A 16,783-nucleotide genomic window follows, 5' to 3' on the forward strand; every position below is an offset into this window, starting at 1 on the left:
GATGCACCCCCTCCCGGTGATGTTCGCCCCCACCTACGGTGCTCCGCCCACCTACAGTGTTTCCTTGCCCCTATGGTGCTCCCCCCGCCGTAATGTCCCTCCCCTGCTGCTTTTCCCGAGTACGATGCTCCTGCACCTGCGATGCCCGCCGCCCCCCGCGCGCCTCAGTACGTGACGCTCCCCAACCCACGGCGCCCCGCCCTCAGCCCACGTCCCGCGCGCCCGCCCCTGGCCGCGGATTGGCGCGCCCAGAGCGGGCGGGGCGAGCGGTTCCGAGCAGCGGAGGAGCGGGTGGGGCGCACTGGCTGTCTCGCACCCTGCCCACTGCTGTCTTCGGCCTGCTAGCCATGGATCAAGACGGTATCCCCTCGACCCCCAGGGGCTCCCTTCGACAGTTTCTGGAACAACTCTCCGGGGCCGGCAAAGCCATCGGCGTGCTGACCAGCGGCGGGGATGCACAAGGTGCGCACTCCCTCCCCGGGCTGGGGCGGAGGGGAGCACCGATGGGAAGGAATGGGGGAACCAGGGAGAAGGAATGGGGTAGAAGAGAAGGGTGTGGGAGCAGCCGGGCGCCCAGGAACCGCAGAGGTACTTTCAGCGGGAGGAGCGGGCCGTACAACCCCCCAGTCACTGCGGGGCGGGGGAGGGAGGAGTATGGCAGCAGGATTCTTTATCCGGAAGACCAGTTTTCCACCTCCACGTTTGTTTTTAAAATTGAGACTTGCGATGGGGTCGCCTGGACCGCCCTTACGCAAGTCGTAGGAAGGGGCCGGACGCCCCTCAGAAGCTGGGTTACAGCGCGGCCACCTCCGATGCCACGCCCCTTCTCCCGCCCAACGTGGTAGGAGAAACGGCCGGGTCCCTGTGGCGCGTCAGGAGGACTCGTGCCCTTCGCCACCCCCCCACCCCCCAAGCAGCGCTGGGGAGGTTCCTGCTGCCGACTGTGGGACACTGCGTGGGGCGCCGGGTTCCCCGGCCGCTGTTGCCTGGCGCCCGGCACCGCCTCGTTTTTCCGCTGGGAAATTTTTAAAAAAGGTTTTCCGCCGTTCTAATTTCCTGTTCCCTTACGGCTCATGACCAAACCGAAAACTAAAATGGGTCATTAGGCCTCCCCGCCAGCCTCCCTGGAAGGGAAGGACCAGGAAGCGGGGACCCAGGACGTCACCAGCACTGGTCGCGGAGTCCAGGCTCCCCACCCCCAACGTGGAGGCGGATTTCCGGGGGAGATGGGGACCCGAACCCGAGTCCGCGGACGCACCAAGAGAATATTTCAATTTAATGGGGTGAGGGGTGACACGGCCACGCCCAGCAGTCGCGCTGGGTGCACTTGGGGTCGCAGGGGTTCCCAGATGTTGGTTTTCCGATCCAGGCAAATCCCTGGGTGGCGCGAGCCAACTGCTAGAAGGTGGATTGGATCTGCGCTTCCCAGGCGAATGCGTCCTTGGAGCCTGAAGGATCACGCAGGCTGGAGACGCGTCCCAGAGCTGGCGTTTAGTTTTTATTTTCCCCTCTGCCCACTAGATGAGTTCAAAGGCCCTGATGCCTCGTTTTCACCTGTTTCCAGGCCACACACGGTGGGGGGATGCTCGGGTGGGCCCGGCGCCCTCGCCCGAGTCCACCTTGCCGGTGACCTTCCCTTCGCCCTTGAGCGGGGCGGGGCTGGCGCGGGTGCGGCAAGTTGGGGTGCTGTGACCGCCTGTGGCACGCGCCTACGTGATTCCCGGTCCGTCGCTGCCTGCGTGCCTTCAGCCCTGGGCACCTGGCTTGCAGCGTGCCTGGAGCGTGGGTCCCCGGAGCGTTGGTCCCCGGCGAGACACCCCCCCCCACCCTCCCCCTCCCGCGACCTATTGATGGCAGCTATTGCAGCGCCAGTCACCGCCCTGGCCCCACAGGCCCGCCTTTGCGCCCGAGGAAACCAGGGTTATTCTGATTTGGTATTTCTAATAAAGTGACCCCAGGTACAGACATTCCAGAGGAAGACAATGTGATATAGCAGAGGCCAGGGTTGGGGAAATGGCAGAATGAAATAGATGACATTGCCCACGTTACTTAAATAAAAACCAGAAGGCATGCTTGGTAGCATCCGGTTAGGTTGCAGTGGGGCTACAGTGGCTCCCCCTGTCAAAAGCTTTAAAAGCACGTGCATGCAAATGAGGAAGCATATTAAGTGAATAGCATCCTGCGCCTCCACAGAGAATAAATCATTGGCACAGGAAGAGGAACTGGTCTTAAGTTTCCATGCTTCAAGGTCAGAGTTTCAAGGTTATTTTACAATTAAGGTGCTATGCCTGTAGAAAAAAAAAAAGAAAGAAAAGAATATTTATTTACTTATTTATTTGTCATTCTTTTTAATTCTATCCCAAAGTTTGCCCACTTGTGTACAGGCACTCAGGTGTTGTTGCAACACACAGAAGCAGTATGTTCACTGGTACTTATCCTGGCTATGCCACCTGTGAACAGTTCTAAAAGAGTTCACTAAGTCCACAGCTGGTCTCCTCAGTGGAGAAGGATACTTTGAGAATCAAAAATCTAAGAGAAGGTTGCTGGGTTGGTGTCCTGTCAGGTTAATGGGAGATGGCAGTTCTCGCCTCAGGGTAACATCATATTTGATGGCCTTGCTCTCCACTGGCATATCTGGGCTGTCCTACATTTCTGACAACCCACCACGGCCGGTTGTCTGGGCATTTCCCTCAGGCGGAGCTGAGGCTATTGGCCGTTTTTCTTGGACTTCGTGCAAAGCGCCAGACCTCCTGTTTCGATGTGATGTCTGAGCGTTTGGATGCACTTGTCACCCTGAGACGTACTCAGAGGTCTGGCCTTGGCAGACACGGACCCTTGGAGTAGTTATTCCCAGAGACGTTGTCTGTTGCCCAGCACCCTTGCATCACTTTATCTGGATTCTGATGTATCAGTGTTGGGTTTCCCCTAGAAGAATTTTGCTCCTAGCTATAGACCAGGGTGAGCATGCTCATGTCTTCATTTCTGGGTAGTTTTCTAATCAGATGTACGATTATGGTAAAGTGTCATGTCGAGGTGACCATAGCTGCTGTGTCTTGGCACATTTTATGTGCTAGGAGTTTCACAGATCTTATGTCCAGGCCTAATTACATGGCTCCAAGACATTTTGGAGGTGGGGACAAAGACCCACAGTGAGATAAGTGACTTAGCTAAGGTCACGCAGCTCATAGTGGCGATATTTAAGCCAAGTTTTATATTATCTCAATTCAAGTACTTTCCAGTCAGCCATGCTCTTAAGGGGCCCCTTGCAAGCGAGGTCGTAAAGTCTAGTTACAGCTCCAAGATGAGCAAAGCCTGACTTGCTCAGAATTTATACAGATAACTTATAGGCAGCTTTGTTTATGGAACAGAAAATGCCTTTGTACAGTGCTAGCAGTCACTTTACAATACAGTGATAGTGGCTAAAAACATGTAACACTTGATTCCAGAATGATGAAATGCTTTTTTTTCCCAATGAAATTTATGTTGTGTTTATTTACTTATTTTTTTAATTCCCCATCTATATTCCTGACTCCCCTAGCCACGCCCATTAAGGAAGAGTATTTCTAAGGCTAATTTTCTCGTTCTTTGGGTTTCTTCTGTTATCACAAGGAATCTGCAAATTTACACTGATTTTCACTTTTACCTAAAATAGGTTCCACATTGCCAAACAGACAGACTTAGCCGGACTAAGGGCCCACGCTCAGCCAGATTGTGTCAGCACCAAGAGTGACTCATCGTCTTAGACAGCGACTGGGCTTCAGGAGGCCTGTACAGCTGCCAGTGCAGAGCAGTGGCGGGCCCTCAGGGCGCAGCGAATGGCAGCTAAGCCCTGTTCTGCCCAGGACAGAGTAAACCTGAATACAAGCTTTCCAGGGAGTTCATTGAATCGAGTCTGTGTAAGTCTTTCCATTGATAGGAAGAGTGACTAACATTTAGGGACCAGTGCGATGCGAGAGTTTCAGGTATTAACTCATCCTCATTTGACACATGAACATGGCAGCTTTGGGAAGAACCTCATATGCCTGGTGCATCTCAGAACTCTGAGCCGAGTTCTGTTAAGTGGGAGAGCTGCAGTGGGAATGGGGGCCTGGGACACAAGTGTCATTCCCCAGGGCAGCTCTGGCACCCAGCACAGCATGTGGCCCTTGCAGGCACTCAAATGTTTGGTGACTGTCTCCATCCAGGCATCTCGGCAAGGAGTGCTTCCTTCTACTGGGAGTTCTAGCTGTCTTCTTTTCTCATCAAGTCGTGTGGATGAAACCTCTGCTAATCTAAAACAAAATCACTCTTACCTGCAGAGCGATTTCTGGGCACCATCAACATCTGGAGGTTAGAAGCCCTAGTCAGCAATGGGAGGTCCTGTGGGTGGCGCCCAGGTGCCCGGGGGGGGGGGGGGGGGTCCTTCACTGAGCCTGTTTTTCTTGAACTCCACCGTGGGGCCTGGCTTGGGTGGGCTCCTTCTGCGCCTGCCCAAAGTTCTGCTGACTTTAGATAAAAAGGGCAACTGGGACCAGTGACCACCTCGCCTCACACAGCTCTGGGCTCCTTACCATCCTGGAATTCTGCACATACACGTTCTGTCATGGGATCTTCTGTGTTTACAATGTAATCATTTAGCAAAAATTGTTGGCTGTAGGAGGCAGTGTGTTAGAATTACTGTGTTAACCCCATGTGTGCCACAGGAAGTCTGTGCAATTACGTAGCTGTCTACAAATGCAGACAACATTGTGTGACCTACTCAGATGGCAATTGGAAGCTAGACATCCTGTCATCTTTTAAAGAAAGAATGTTTTCCCCACTGGTGACAGAAAACTAGAAGCTTTAATATAGATCTGAAACCTCTTCTCAGGGAAAAATGGGGCCATTTGAATAAGCCATACCCATCTGGTGGGCTGTCAGAAGCAATTACAACTAGAAACGTGAGGAAAGGGCAGTGGCAGACACTGGAACACAAAATTGTCCATCCATTACGATTGTACTTGTGCTGAAAAGCTATCTCTGGATAAAAAACAGATGGCCATATGTTAAGAAAGTGGTTGAGTCATGATTCCAGTTACTCTCTTTAATGGGCTTCCTAGGCTACTGTGTTTTCCCAAGTGTCCGCCAGCAGCCCTCACCCCACCATCTTCCCCACCATATACTTAGTGCAGTGGAGATTACAGTCACGGCCTGTCAGGAGGCAAGAGGTGCAAACCCCCGGGGACCAGCGGCCTGAGCACCGAGCCTTACTCAGGGCGCTCTCTACCAGGGAGTGGCCTGGGGCCTGGGATTTTTCATTTGCAAAGTGAAGGAAGTGGAATCACCTAATTCCTGTCGCCCTCCTTCCCTCCTCCTCCGTCTCTCCTTCTCCTTAGTGAAAGGCTTCTGGCCGCAGGAGGACAGGGAGGACTGGTGCAGGACACTGCTCAGGGACCCTGCAGGCCCTGCTGCGAGGGCTCACAGCTTCCTGTCCATGCTTGATGCCCTGAGCCCCTACGGGCCTCGCGTTGATGCAGACCGGAACTTGAAGGTCGAGCGAGGGCAGGCCTGGGAATCCGCCAGAGCTGCGGCCCCTCTGGTTGGCTGCGGACCACGCTTGAGGCCTGCGTCCCCTGGGCATTTTGAAACCCAGGCAGTTCCAACCCTCCCAGTGGTTTCCTGTGATGGTTCTCTGACCCTGACAAAGATTTTGACTGAATTGTGACTTAGGACCCTTTCTACAGTACGGTGGAAATAAGTGACCTGGTCAGAAGTTTCTTTGCTCTGAATAGGGTGGAAAAGGGGTGCTGCAGGGTGACGCTTGCAGCTGTTCCTCCTTGTCTTTTCAGCTCTGCTTCAGCATGACAGGTTTCGTTTCCCTTGGCATGTGACTATTCCACAAACTGACGGTGACCTCCTAGGTGAAGGTACACCATGGGGTCGCCTCTCAGGGAGTGACCTGGGGGCAGATGAACAGGAGAAGGAAGTGGACGGGGAACAGCCCTGTGCCACGCAGGACCCTCCAGCTGCTCCTGGGGTGGGGTGGGGGTGGGGAGTGAGCCGATGGGAAGCAGCCTGGGCAGGCAGACGGGGTGTCTGCAGGGGCTGCGAGGAAGAGGTCAGGGCCAGATGGGCAAGGTTCCTGCGTCGGGCAGGCGTGAGGACTTTGCACTACCTGTGTGATACTGGCCAGGAAGCCACCTGGAGGCACTCACGGGCTACCACTGATAGGGGCGGTTATGTGGAGGGAAGGGGGAGGGGACCAGAGGCCAAGTTCAGGGTCTTGTGAGGAGCAGGGTTGGGCTGTAAGGGGAGGTGTCAGGGTGGAGTGGGCACCTGGCAGGACCGAGGGGTATGGGACGGATTGTGTAAGTGGAAGGTCTGACCTCTGAGAGGAGCTGGTCTGTGCAGCAGGAAGGAAGGCAGTGTGTGGAGCCAGCAGGGTGGAGGCAGGTACTTTGGTCAAAGGGTGTTCTTTACAGCCGTGCTTATCCTAGTGACCTAATGGAGACAGGACACGTTTGGCACCTGGGATGGAATAGTCACCACCTTTCAGGAGCTTTGCGCTGGTGGGCGTGGCAAGATTTAGGAGGCGCTGTGCAGTGTAATGAGGCCTGTGCACAGAGACCCCATCCTACATGTGACTTTAAACTGGTCACCACGGTAACAAAAGTAGAAGAAACAGGTGAAATTAACTTTAAACGTATATCTCATTCAAGCCAGTATTTCAACCCATCGTCAATATAAAGAGTAATAAGATATTTCAATTTTTTGATACCGAGCCGTTGAAATTCAGTGTGTCTCTGACTCGGCACCTCGTCATGAGCAGTGGCTGTCCCCGTGACAGTGGCTGCTCCTGTTTAGTGGGTCCCTACCGAGTGTTTATGTTGAAGTTGGAATGACACGAAGGGAGCTGCTGGCCCTGCTCTCACGTCTGCTGTGGAGACAAGGACCCAGCACGTGGCAAGCACGCTCCTGCTGTGGCCTTGGCCCGCCTGTAGTGCTCTTTTCCAGATGTCCTCTTGGCTGGCCTCTGTCACCTTCTTCCTTTCTCCCTCAGTGAGCACTTCTCCAGGAGGCGGTGCTGGCCTCTGAAGGACAGTAGCAGTCCCTCTCCACAGCGCCACTCTCCAGCCCCCCTCCCCCTGCTCTGCGTTTTGTTCTTCCCCCAGCACCTTCCACCCCTGGGTGTCATGTGCTTGTCATGTTAATGGTAACCACTGGAATAAGCCCAGCAGGGCCTGTACTGTCTCCTGGTTTCTCAGTGACACAGCCAGCAGTAACTGGCAAAGTCAGTCTGTGCATGTGAGATGGATGGATGGATGATGGACGGATGGATGGTGCGTGGATGGATGATGGGTGGATGGGGGAGAGGGGGAGGCATGAGGGCGGGATGATGAATGGATGAATGAAAACCCTTTACTGATTTATCTCAAGCTTTCCACTGACTTTGAGCGCAAGACCTGGTGATTTGGACCTTGCTCACGGCGGGGATGCTCCCACTCGGTAACTGATTCACTGAGCCAGCATCCTGACACAGTTCTCCTTAGGATGTTTTTTTCCTGCCCGTTCCTAAGTTGTCAAAAGAGGAAAGCTTTACGGAGAACTTGAGTAGCAAGAGCAAGTTAGGGTGCATTTTAAGTTTATTTTCTGCCATGTTCCACATCTTTGCTTTGGCACAAAGATGGAAACTCCAAAAACTCAGGGAGAGACCAGTAAGAGGGCTGAGCAACCTGACTGTTTTTCAAACAGGAGTTTAAATGTTGAAATCTGTAAGGCAATGGTTAGAAGTACTGAGACATACAGGGGAGCATGGCTTGAGGCTGCCACAGAGGGCTCAGTAGGGAGGTTTGTCATACTCCTCAGCTCACACAGGACATAAAAGAATGAACCCTGATTGTTTTATTACAATCACTGTGTTTCTTGTCTCTTACAAATTACTCAAAGTTTAAATTTTATCAGCACAGACTCTCAGGAGGCATTTGGAAACCATCCACCTCACTCCCGGACCTCAAGGAAGAGATTATCTTAGTGACTGGCTTACCTGCACGATGGTTCAACCAGAAGCCTTTACTGTGTAACATCAGGGAAACAATTTACCAATCTGTTCTTTCTCTCATATCTGAGTAATTATCACACACTTCTCACTTAGCTCCTCCCTAGTTTTTTCAAGGTTTTTTTTGGTTCCCATCACAAGATGGTACATCCCCTGAGGATTGAGGTTTAAATTTTTGCAAATGATAAAGATTATTTTTAAAATATTAAGATTTGGACTTGGGAGCAGGGTTACATTTTCCCATGGAACTAAGAATGAAAGTTGTTTTAGTTCCCAGGTTTGGCTGCCAAGATCAAAACAAAGGCAAAACGAATGGACTCGTCTGTGCCCAAGCGGTTACTGAAAACAGCAGTTTGAGTGCAGAGTGCAAGACCCCCAAACAGCCTATATTCTGTACGGATGGCAGGTGAGCCCCAGGACAGTGCCAGGCAAAATACTAAAACCGGCCCTACCCACCCAGGTGACTGTGAGACTCCAATACCAGGGACCCTTGTCTTGGTCCCGGCCATGTGTGTAAGAGGCCATTGGTGAAAATCGGCTTATTCTGTGTTCCTTGGTGTTTGCCCTCCAGGCAGCAGTTTGGATCCCCGCTGTGCACCAAGTTGAAAAGGAGAACTGACTAAGGGCACAGGCCCCACCCCACATAACCAAACCGGAATGGGCGCCCAGCAGGCCTTTTTTTCCTTAAAGCCCCTTTAGTCGTTCTAAGGTACAGCCCTTGTGCTAAAAGGAATTAGGACATCTTTCAAGGTAAAATACATAAAACCCAGGACAGCTTACACTGCAGCTTCACCATTTATCAATTTTGCTCCCTTGACTCTCAGTTTATCCACTCAGTGCCCGGCTGCCCGGTGTTCCCAGGTGCTGGGGCACTGACCCGAGTTATGGGTGCTGTGCTGTGAGCATGGCTCCCTCAGACCCAAGCAGGAGGCTGCTAACTCCCAGTGGGGGGAAAGGCCATCTGGTTTCACCAAGTGACACAAACTGGCAAGTGGGTAAAGGCTGTGTGGCTGGGCCTGGTTCTCAGAACGTGGCTCACCCCTGGGGGCCAGGCGGACAGGCGGTGCTCGGGGTTCTCCCCTGCCTGGGAAACCTGGGGGCCCTGGAGCCCTTACCTGTAGCCACTGCAGGCTGAGGGGTGACAGGCCATTTCCCAGGTGAGTACCTGTGTTTGCCCGGGTTCATCCCGGGAGGCAGGGTTGAATTGAAGTGGAGGGGCTGGTGTGAAGGTGTGTGCACACCTCCTGGGACAGGCTTTTATTCCACGGGGGTCTCCTGCTCACCTCTGCATTGTGTCCCACTTGTCACAGTGTCACTCCTGCCATTTCTTATCCACTTCTAAAATCCCCCAGTTTGTCTCCTTTTATTGTGCCTTTATGAAGGGCCCCTGGGAATGGGGGCTTCAGGAAGAGGAGACGTGGGGTGTTAGCCGTGTGACTCTCCCATGAGAAAACATTGGTGTGGTTCAGCGTTTGGTCGCTAACTTGCCAGTTTCAGTGGCGTTGCATAAAGTCCTGGACTCGTGGAGTCTATTGGAGGGACCATGGGGACCTTGTTTACCAGTTAAGTTAAGGTCTGAGGGACTAGGAGGCTCCATGCACACGGCCCTGCAGACAGGAGATGTGGCGTCAGCAGGTGGGTGCAATAAATCCACCCAGGTGTGAGCATGAGGGGCGGGCCAGGTCTGTCCTTCCCAGAACAAGGAGTGGAGCAGGGGAGGGCCAGGAAACCTCTCCAGGGTGCGCAGACGGGGCCAGGAGGCCCTGATGCTGGGACCCGGGGCAGTCCTGGGTGCTGTGGGTCATGCAGAGCATGAGGTTCAAGGACAAGCCTCCAGGTGGGCCCCGCAGGTAGGAAGGGCCTGTGGGGGGAGGGTCTCCCCCCCCAACCAGGAGTCTGCTTTTACTTGCCCAGGCCCTGGGGACTCCAGGGAGGGACATGGGCACGTTTGTGTTTTAGAAAAAACACATCAAAGGTGACACAGAAAACATCTAAACGAAAGTGAAAGTACAGACTGTACAGTGCAGCACAGTGGTGTCATGGCAAGTTTTCTATGGGACTTGTGTGCTGTGTCCCAAAGGGCGGGCGAGGGGGCAGAAGGACACTCATTTTCTAGCTGGTCTGTAATTGTTGTTTTAAGACCTTATTGTTGAGAGCAGCTTTAGGTTCACAGCAAAACTGAAGGAAGGTACAGATAGTTCCCGTAACTGCCCCCGTTATCACACACATAGCCTCACCCATCGTCAGCACCCCCAACACTTGGCACATTTGTTCCAGTCCGTGAACCTACAGTGACACATCATCTGTATTGACATGAGGGTCACTCTTGGTGGTGTCCAGTTTGTGGGTGTGGACAAGTGTGTAATGACACATACCCCCATTCTAGTGTCACACAGAGCAGTGTCACTGCCCTGAAACCCTCTGTGCTCCCCCGTTTATCCCTCCCCCCAACTCCTGACAACCTCTGATCTTTTCCTGTCCCCGTAGCTGTGCCTTTTCCAGATTCTGTAATATTTTTTAAGCAGAAGAATGTACTTATAAATTACTTGTACAATAAACAAAAGAGAAGCAAGCTGGATTCTGGCCATAGTGAGGATGGTGTTAGAAAGAGATGGTGGGTCTGGGGAGCAGTGCTGGGAGAGCACGTCAGCTCTGTGGGCAGGAGCTGGCGAGGGCATTAATGAAACCCAGCTCACACGACTGAGAAGCAGCAAGAGAGCTACGGGGGAGGAGGAAAGGATGAAGCTAAAATAAATGACTGAGGCTCAAAGTGCTGAGCTTGACCTTCTGGACGGGTGAGCGACAACCACCAGTCAGTTAGTAGGTTGGTCAAATTCTCCGTGTAATAAACTAGGTTTGAACATGAAGTAATGAGACTACCAAATATCTATAAATATGTCCACATGAATGTAGGTATTACATAGACATTCAATGTGGATTTATTTCCAAGATATGTACACCTCCCCCCAAGCTTTTTCAGTGACACAAATATTGTAACCTTTCAACATTATCACCTTGCAGAGGTCTTAATTCTAGCATTTCAGACCCGGCTCAACATAATTTGGAAACTTGACCATCTTCTGAGCAGGTTTGCATATAAATATATACAATGTCAGTGTCCGTGTCCATGAGCGTCATTCTGGAGCCACAGAAGCTTTCATTTTTTTTTTTTTCTTTTTCAATTCACCGAAAGTATCCCTTAAGTGGTGGTCCACGCTCTCCAACATCCTTATTCCTGACTTGTGATTCCAAAATTTAAGTTTTTAGAAGGAGGCAGATTGGAAGCAGTGGGTGTCCAAGGGCGGCTTGGCTGGAATAAGCTTTGCTGCTCCCGTGGGGGCACAGGATGTGTCATCCCTGAAAGGAGCGGCCCTCATTCCTTGTCACTTCTCTCCCCATGGCACTAGCCCATCAGCTAAAATGACGATACAGGATTCAGGACATGGAAAATTAGACTGTTCGGTTGGCTCTTAGGCAAGTGTTCCACGCGCCATGGCTTCAGCGGGAAGCAAGACGGAGTGTGTGGGCTCAATACCTCACGCAAAGTGCTTTTAATGTTTTTCTCTTAGGTCCTCTGAGAAAGTGTGGGAGCGTCCTAGCTTTCCCTTGGCTGGGTATTGTTTATAGCATGTAGGTTTAATTCACTTTTTATAAAATGCATCACTGACTTTGCATTTAAGGCCGTTGACTCAGTTTTTTTTCACACGGTAGCTGGTGATGGAATTAATTTTCATCTCCTCCTCACATCATAGACCCATGGTCCTTGTCAGTGCCATTTTCTTTGAATTTGGCTAACCGCAGACAGACGCGGGCCCTCTGCGTTGTGTTGCCACTGGGCAGAGTTGCTGCAAATTCGTCCAGAGTCGAGGCGGCTGGTGCATGTCCCGAGCCTGTGAGGAGAGGTGCTCTGAGCTCAGCGCTGCCCAGGCTCCTCCCCAGTGCTGCTCGGCTGGGGAGCCTCCTGGTCACAGCCAGTCAGTTGCTCAGCTCGTACTCACCGCTGTCCTGTCCCCCCACAGGTATGAACGCCGCGGTCCGAGCTGTCGTGCGCATGGGCATCTACGTGGGGGCCAAGGTGTACTTCATCTATGAGGTCAGTGTCGCCTGGCGGTCCTCATCCCCTGGCTCACCCTCAGCTCTCACGCCTGCCTGCCTTGGGCTCTGCTGACCGCAGCCAGGGTGGGCGGTGACAGCATACTCAGGTGGCCAGCAGGGAGCTCAGGGCCCAGGAAAGTCCCCCTGGGGCAGCCTCCCTGGGAGGGCGTGCTCCCTGGTCCTGATGCACTTGTGGGAGGTGTGTGTGGGAGCGAGGGGAGGAAGGACATGACATGGGCACAAAATGCCATTCTGACGTTGCCTCCCAGGATCGCTGATCGCAAGCCACCTGTGTTGTGGCTCTCATTTGACCTTGTAGAGGTGATATAGTCACTGGAAATGGGGCTGACTTTGAACAAACATTAGAATAAATGGGAAAAGAGGCCACTTTGAGCTTTGCACCATTAATGTATCTGTTTATGTGTTAACTTCTTAGTATCTGTTTATCTGTTAACTTTAAAACAAAGAGTCTGAAATCCAACAGCGGCCATGGCCCACTATCTCCTGCTTTTGAGGTCCTGGAAACTTAGAAGTGAGCAGTGTCTGGGGGGAGGAACCAATGTAGTTTGGACCACAAAACTACTAAGAAAAAACCCCAACATATTTAGTTTTAAGTTTATACACATAATAAAGCTTTAAAAATGTGAGGAAGAGAATACTTTTTAAATGGCTTAATTTCTTCCAGGCCACTCTGTTTCATTTGCATTCCTCCCAGTGTTGTAGTATGTTTCTACCTACCATTGTGGTGATGATTTTCTGTGTGGTATATGCATTCCACAACTATTGCTTCAAGTGTCTGAGTAACATTCCATCAAATTGATGTCTCATCCTTTAGCCAACTGTTTATTTACTGGATCACTCCATTCCCACACCACTGGATTATTTAGGTCACTGCCTGTTTTTCAGCTACCTTAACACTAATATGTGAGGCTATTCTGTGCTTTGTGTCATTCTGGGGACCCCAGGATGTGGCACTGACTTAGAAGGGATGGGATCCTATAATGTCTCTGATGTGTCTCACCAAAGTGAATTCTGTTCCAGCTTACCCCCCACCCCCCGCCCACACTGTGCACAGAAGTGGTGCCAGCCACATCCATGGTTCTGAGTGTGTGGCCCCCATCTCACTCCCCAGAGCTGAAATGGGTTCCCGGGCTGTTTACTAGAGCCGTTTTCTCCTTTGGTGACAAGGTGGCTCACAGTCTTTGCTCATTGGTCCGAGTAACCATTTGTTTATTGTTTTTTGCAAAGATGTTTCGTCAGGTGCTTTGGTTGCTTTTTTAAACTGTGGTTCTGAGGGTTTGGGTTTGTACCTATCTGCTTTGGGCAATGTTAACACGATGAAGCCAATCAAAGCATTTCCAGACCACTATTCCATCGTTTTCTCTTCGGATGTTTTTAGGGCCAGATTGCCCTTGTGGAGTCCGTCCTAGGCCTCCCCTGGAGGACGCTGTCTGTTCACTGACGTGGAGTGAGCACGTTAGGCATGGGCCACACTCACCCCTCCCCCACTTCTACAAGTTACAACGTTGAGTGTGGATATGATGACTTTTCCTGCTACTGCTGAAGAGCGTGCATGCATGCACACGGCTTCCTCTCCTTTTTCTTTTATTGTATTGTATTTGGGGGAAGGGATGGGGTTGCATCCTGCCTTAGAACTTGAGGGAAGACATCACACACCCGGCCTAATGGCACTTCCCGATACGTGAACGTGGTTTTATAAATCTTAGGGGTTGGAGCCCCCTCATGTCAGCTGCTTCTGTTATAATTAAAGAAACGTTTTAGCTTCGCTGAAGGTGGATCCACGTAGACTTCTGGTATCTAGCACGTTTCCCCCGGAAACTCTGGGTTTTGCTAGCTGCTGGCTGCGCTGGTCCTGGTACCCTCCCAGGTGAGGCTGCAGCCTCCCTGAGCTGAAGGCCCCTCAACACACAGAGGTACTTGGCGTCCACGATGACTTTGCAGTGTGGGGAGGGAAGGGAAGGAAGTCGTTTCAGTTATTTTGTAGCTAAAGGAACTGACTGGTCCCCGTGGACAGTTCACATTCTCTGTGTCACTGCTTGTCACTGGCAAGGCTGGGAGGAGCGCCCCAATCCCACATCAAACCAGTGAGGGGCTGTGTTTCAGCCCCAGGGACATTAATGTCTAGAGACATTCGCATTGTCCCATTATTGGGGTTGGGGGGCTCCTACTGGCATCTAGTGGGTGGGGGTCAGCGACACTGCTCAACTCCCACAGTGCACAGGATGGCCCCCAACAAGGAACTGTCTGGCCCCAAATGTCAAGACACCCAGCGTTAAACCAAGAGCCAAATCTGTACTTGCTGTGATGGGTGGTCCTCTGCTGGCGATGGGGGTAGGGCTGGTGGCTGTGTGCCTGTCAAATCGCTGGCATTGAAACTGACATAGTGACTGGTCAACATTAAGTCCTCCTCAGATTTAAGAGTTGTGTTTTTTTTGTTTTGTTTTTTTTTACTTTTTCAATTACAGTTGACATACAGTATTATATTAGTTTCAGGTGTATAGCATAGTGGTTGGACACTTAATTTACCTTATGAAGTGATCACCCCAATAAGTCTAGTACCCACTTACATAATTATTAGTTATTACATAATTATTAATAATTATTACAATATTCCTGACCATAGTCCCTATATTATACTTTACATTCCCGTTTTCATAACTGTCAATTTGTGCTTCCTAATCCCTTCATGTTTTTCACCAAGTCCCCCAGCCCCTCCCATCTGGCAACCATTAATTTGTTCTCTGTACCTATGAGTCTGTTTCTGTTTTGTTTCTTCGTTTGTTTTGTTTTTTAGATTTGACAGATAAGTGAAATCATATGGAATTTTGTCTTTCTCAGTCTGACTTATTTCACTTGGCATAATACCCTCTAGGTGCATCCATGTTGTCACAAATGGTAAGATTTCATTCTTTTATGGCTGAGTAATATTCCACTTTATATATAGAGGGTCTTTCCCTTGCACGAGGAGACATATACTCTTTAGGGTTCTCTACATATAGTGTCAGGTCATCTGCAAATAATGACAGTTTTGCTTCTTTTTAGTTCAGATGCCTTTTGTTTCTTTTTCTTGTCTGATTGCTGTGGCTGGAACTTCCAGTATTATGTTGAATATAAGGGGTGAAAGTGGACGTCCTTGTCTTGTTCTTGATCTTAAAGAAAAAGCTTTCAGCTTTTCACTGTTGAGTATGACATTAACTGTGGGTTTGTCATATTTGGCCTTTATTACGTTGAGATATCTTCCCTGTCCACTTTGCTGAGAGTTTTTATCATAAATGGATGTTGGATTTTCTCAAATGATTTTTCTGCATCTCTGATATGATCATATGATTTTTATCCTTCATTTTGTTTATGCGGTATCTCATGTTAATTGATTTGTTGATAGTGAACTAACTTGCATCCCAGGAATAAATCCCATTTGATTTATGATGTATGATTTTTAAAAATATGTTGCTGAATTGGGTTTGCTAATATTTTGTTGAATATTTTTGCATCTATGTTTATCAGGGATATCAGCCTATAGTTTTGTTTTTTTGCAATGTCTTTGTCTGGTTTTGGAATCAGGGAAATGCTGGCCTTGTAGAATGAGTTTGGGAGCTTTCCCGCCTCTTCAATATTTTGGCTAGTTTGAGAATGATAGGTATTCATTCTTTTGAATATTGGTAAAATTCCCCTTTGAAGCTTTCTGGTCCAGGACTTTTGTTTGTTGGGAGTGTTTTTTTTAATTTTTTTTATTACTGATTCAATTTTGTTAGTAGTTATCAATCTGTTCAGATTTTCTGTTTCTTCCCGATTCAACCTTGGAAGAAGATTCTGTGTTTTTAGGTATTTATCCATTGCTTTTAGGTCATACAATTTGTTGGCATATAACTCTTCATAGTATTTCCTGATAATCCTTTGTATTTCTGTGGTGTTGGTTGTCACTTTTCCTATTTCATTGTTGATTTTATATATTTGGGCCCTCTCTCTTTTTTTCTTGATGTGTCTGGCTAAACCTTTATCAATTTTGTTTATCTTTTCAATGAACCAGCCCTTGGTTTCATTGATCTCTATTTTGTTTAATTTTGTTCTGATCTTTATTATTTTCTTCCTTCTACTCACTTTGTGCTTTGTTCTTATTTTTCTAGTACATTGAGGTATAAGGTTAGATTGAGATTTTTCTTGTTTCTAGAGGTAGGCCTGTATTGCTATAAATTTCCCTCTTAGCACTGCTTTGACTGTATCCCATAGATTTTGGGACATTGTGTTTTCATTTTTATTTGTCTCAGTGTATCTTTTCATTTTTTTCCTTGATCTCGTTGTTAACCCATTCATTGTTCAGTAGCATGCTATTTAGCCTCCATGTATTCATGTGTTTTTCAATTTTCTTCTTGTAATTGACTTCCAGTTTCATACCACTGTGATCAGAGAAGATGCTTGATATGACTTCAATTTTCTTAAATTTATTAAGACTTGTTTTATGACCTAACGTGTGGTCTGTCTTATAAATTGCTCTGTGTACACTTGAAAAGAATGTATATTCTGTCAGTTTTGGGTGAAATCTTCTAAAAATATTAAGTCCATCTGATCTAATGTGTCACTTAAGGCCGCTGTTTCCTTGTTGATTTTCTGTCTGGATGATCTGTCAATTGGTGGCAATGAAGTGTTAAAGTCCCC

At 49.5% G+C, this 16,783-nt stretch overlaps 1 protein-coding gene across 3 annotated transcripts in view; it reads left to right on the forward strand.

Annotated features, from left to right (window-relative positions):
• Positions 1-255: 255 nt before the first annotated feature.
• The window catches only part of PFKP (phosphofructokinase, platelet), a 65,604-nt gene continuing 49,076 nt past the window's right edge, over positions 256-16,783 (forward strand). Inside the window, exons 1-2 of one of the 3 annotated variants that reach the window (XM_074325044.1) lie at positions 256-462; positions 12,034-12,107. In XM_074325044.1, coding sequence (XP_074181145.1) covers positions 348-462; positions 12,034-12,107 — 189 coding nt within the window. In that variant the 5' untranslated portion in view covers positions 256-347. The remainder of the gene's footprint in view (positions 463-12,033; positions 12,108-16,783) is intronic. The other 2 variants (XM_074325042.1, XM_074325043.1) reach the window with 2 other exon arrangements.

Source organism: Rhinolophus sinicus, linkage group LG02, assembly GCF_036562045.2.
Source record: "Rhinolophus sinicus isolate RSC01 linkage group LG02, ASM3656204v1, whole genome shotgun sequence".
In the NCBI taxonomy this organism is placed as follows: Eukaryota; Metazoa; Chordata; class Mammalia; order Chiroptera; family Rhinolophidae; genus Rhinolophus; species Rhinolophus sinicus.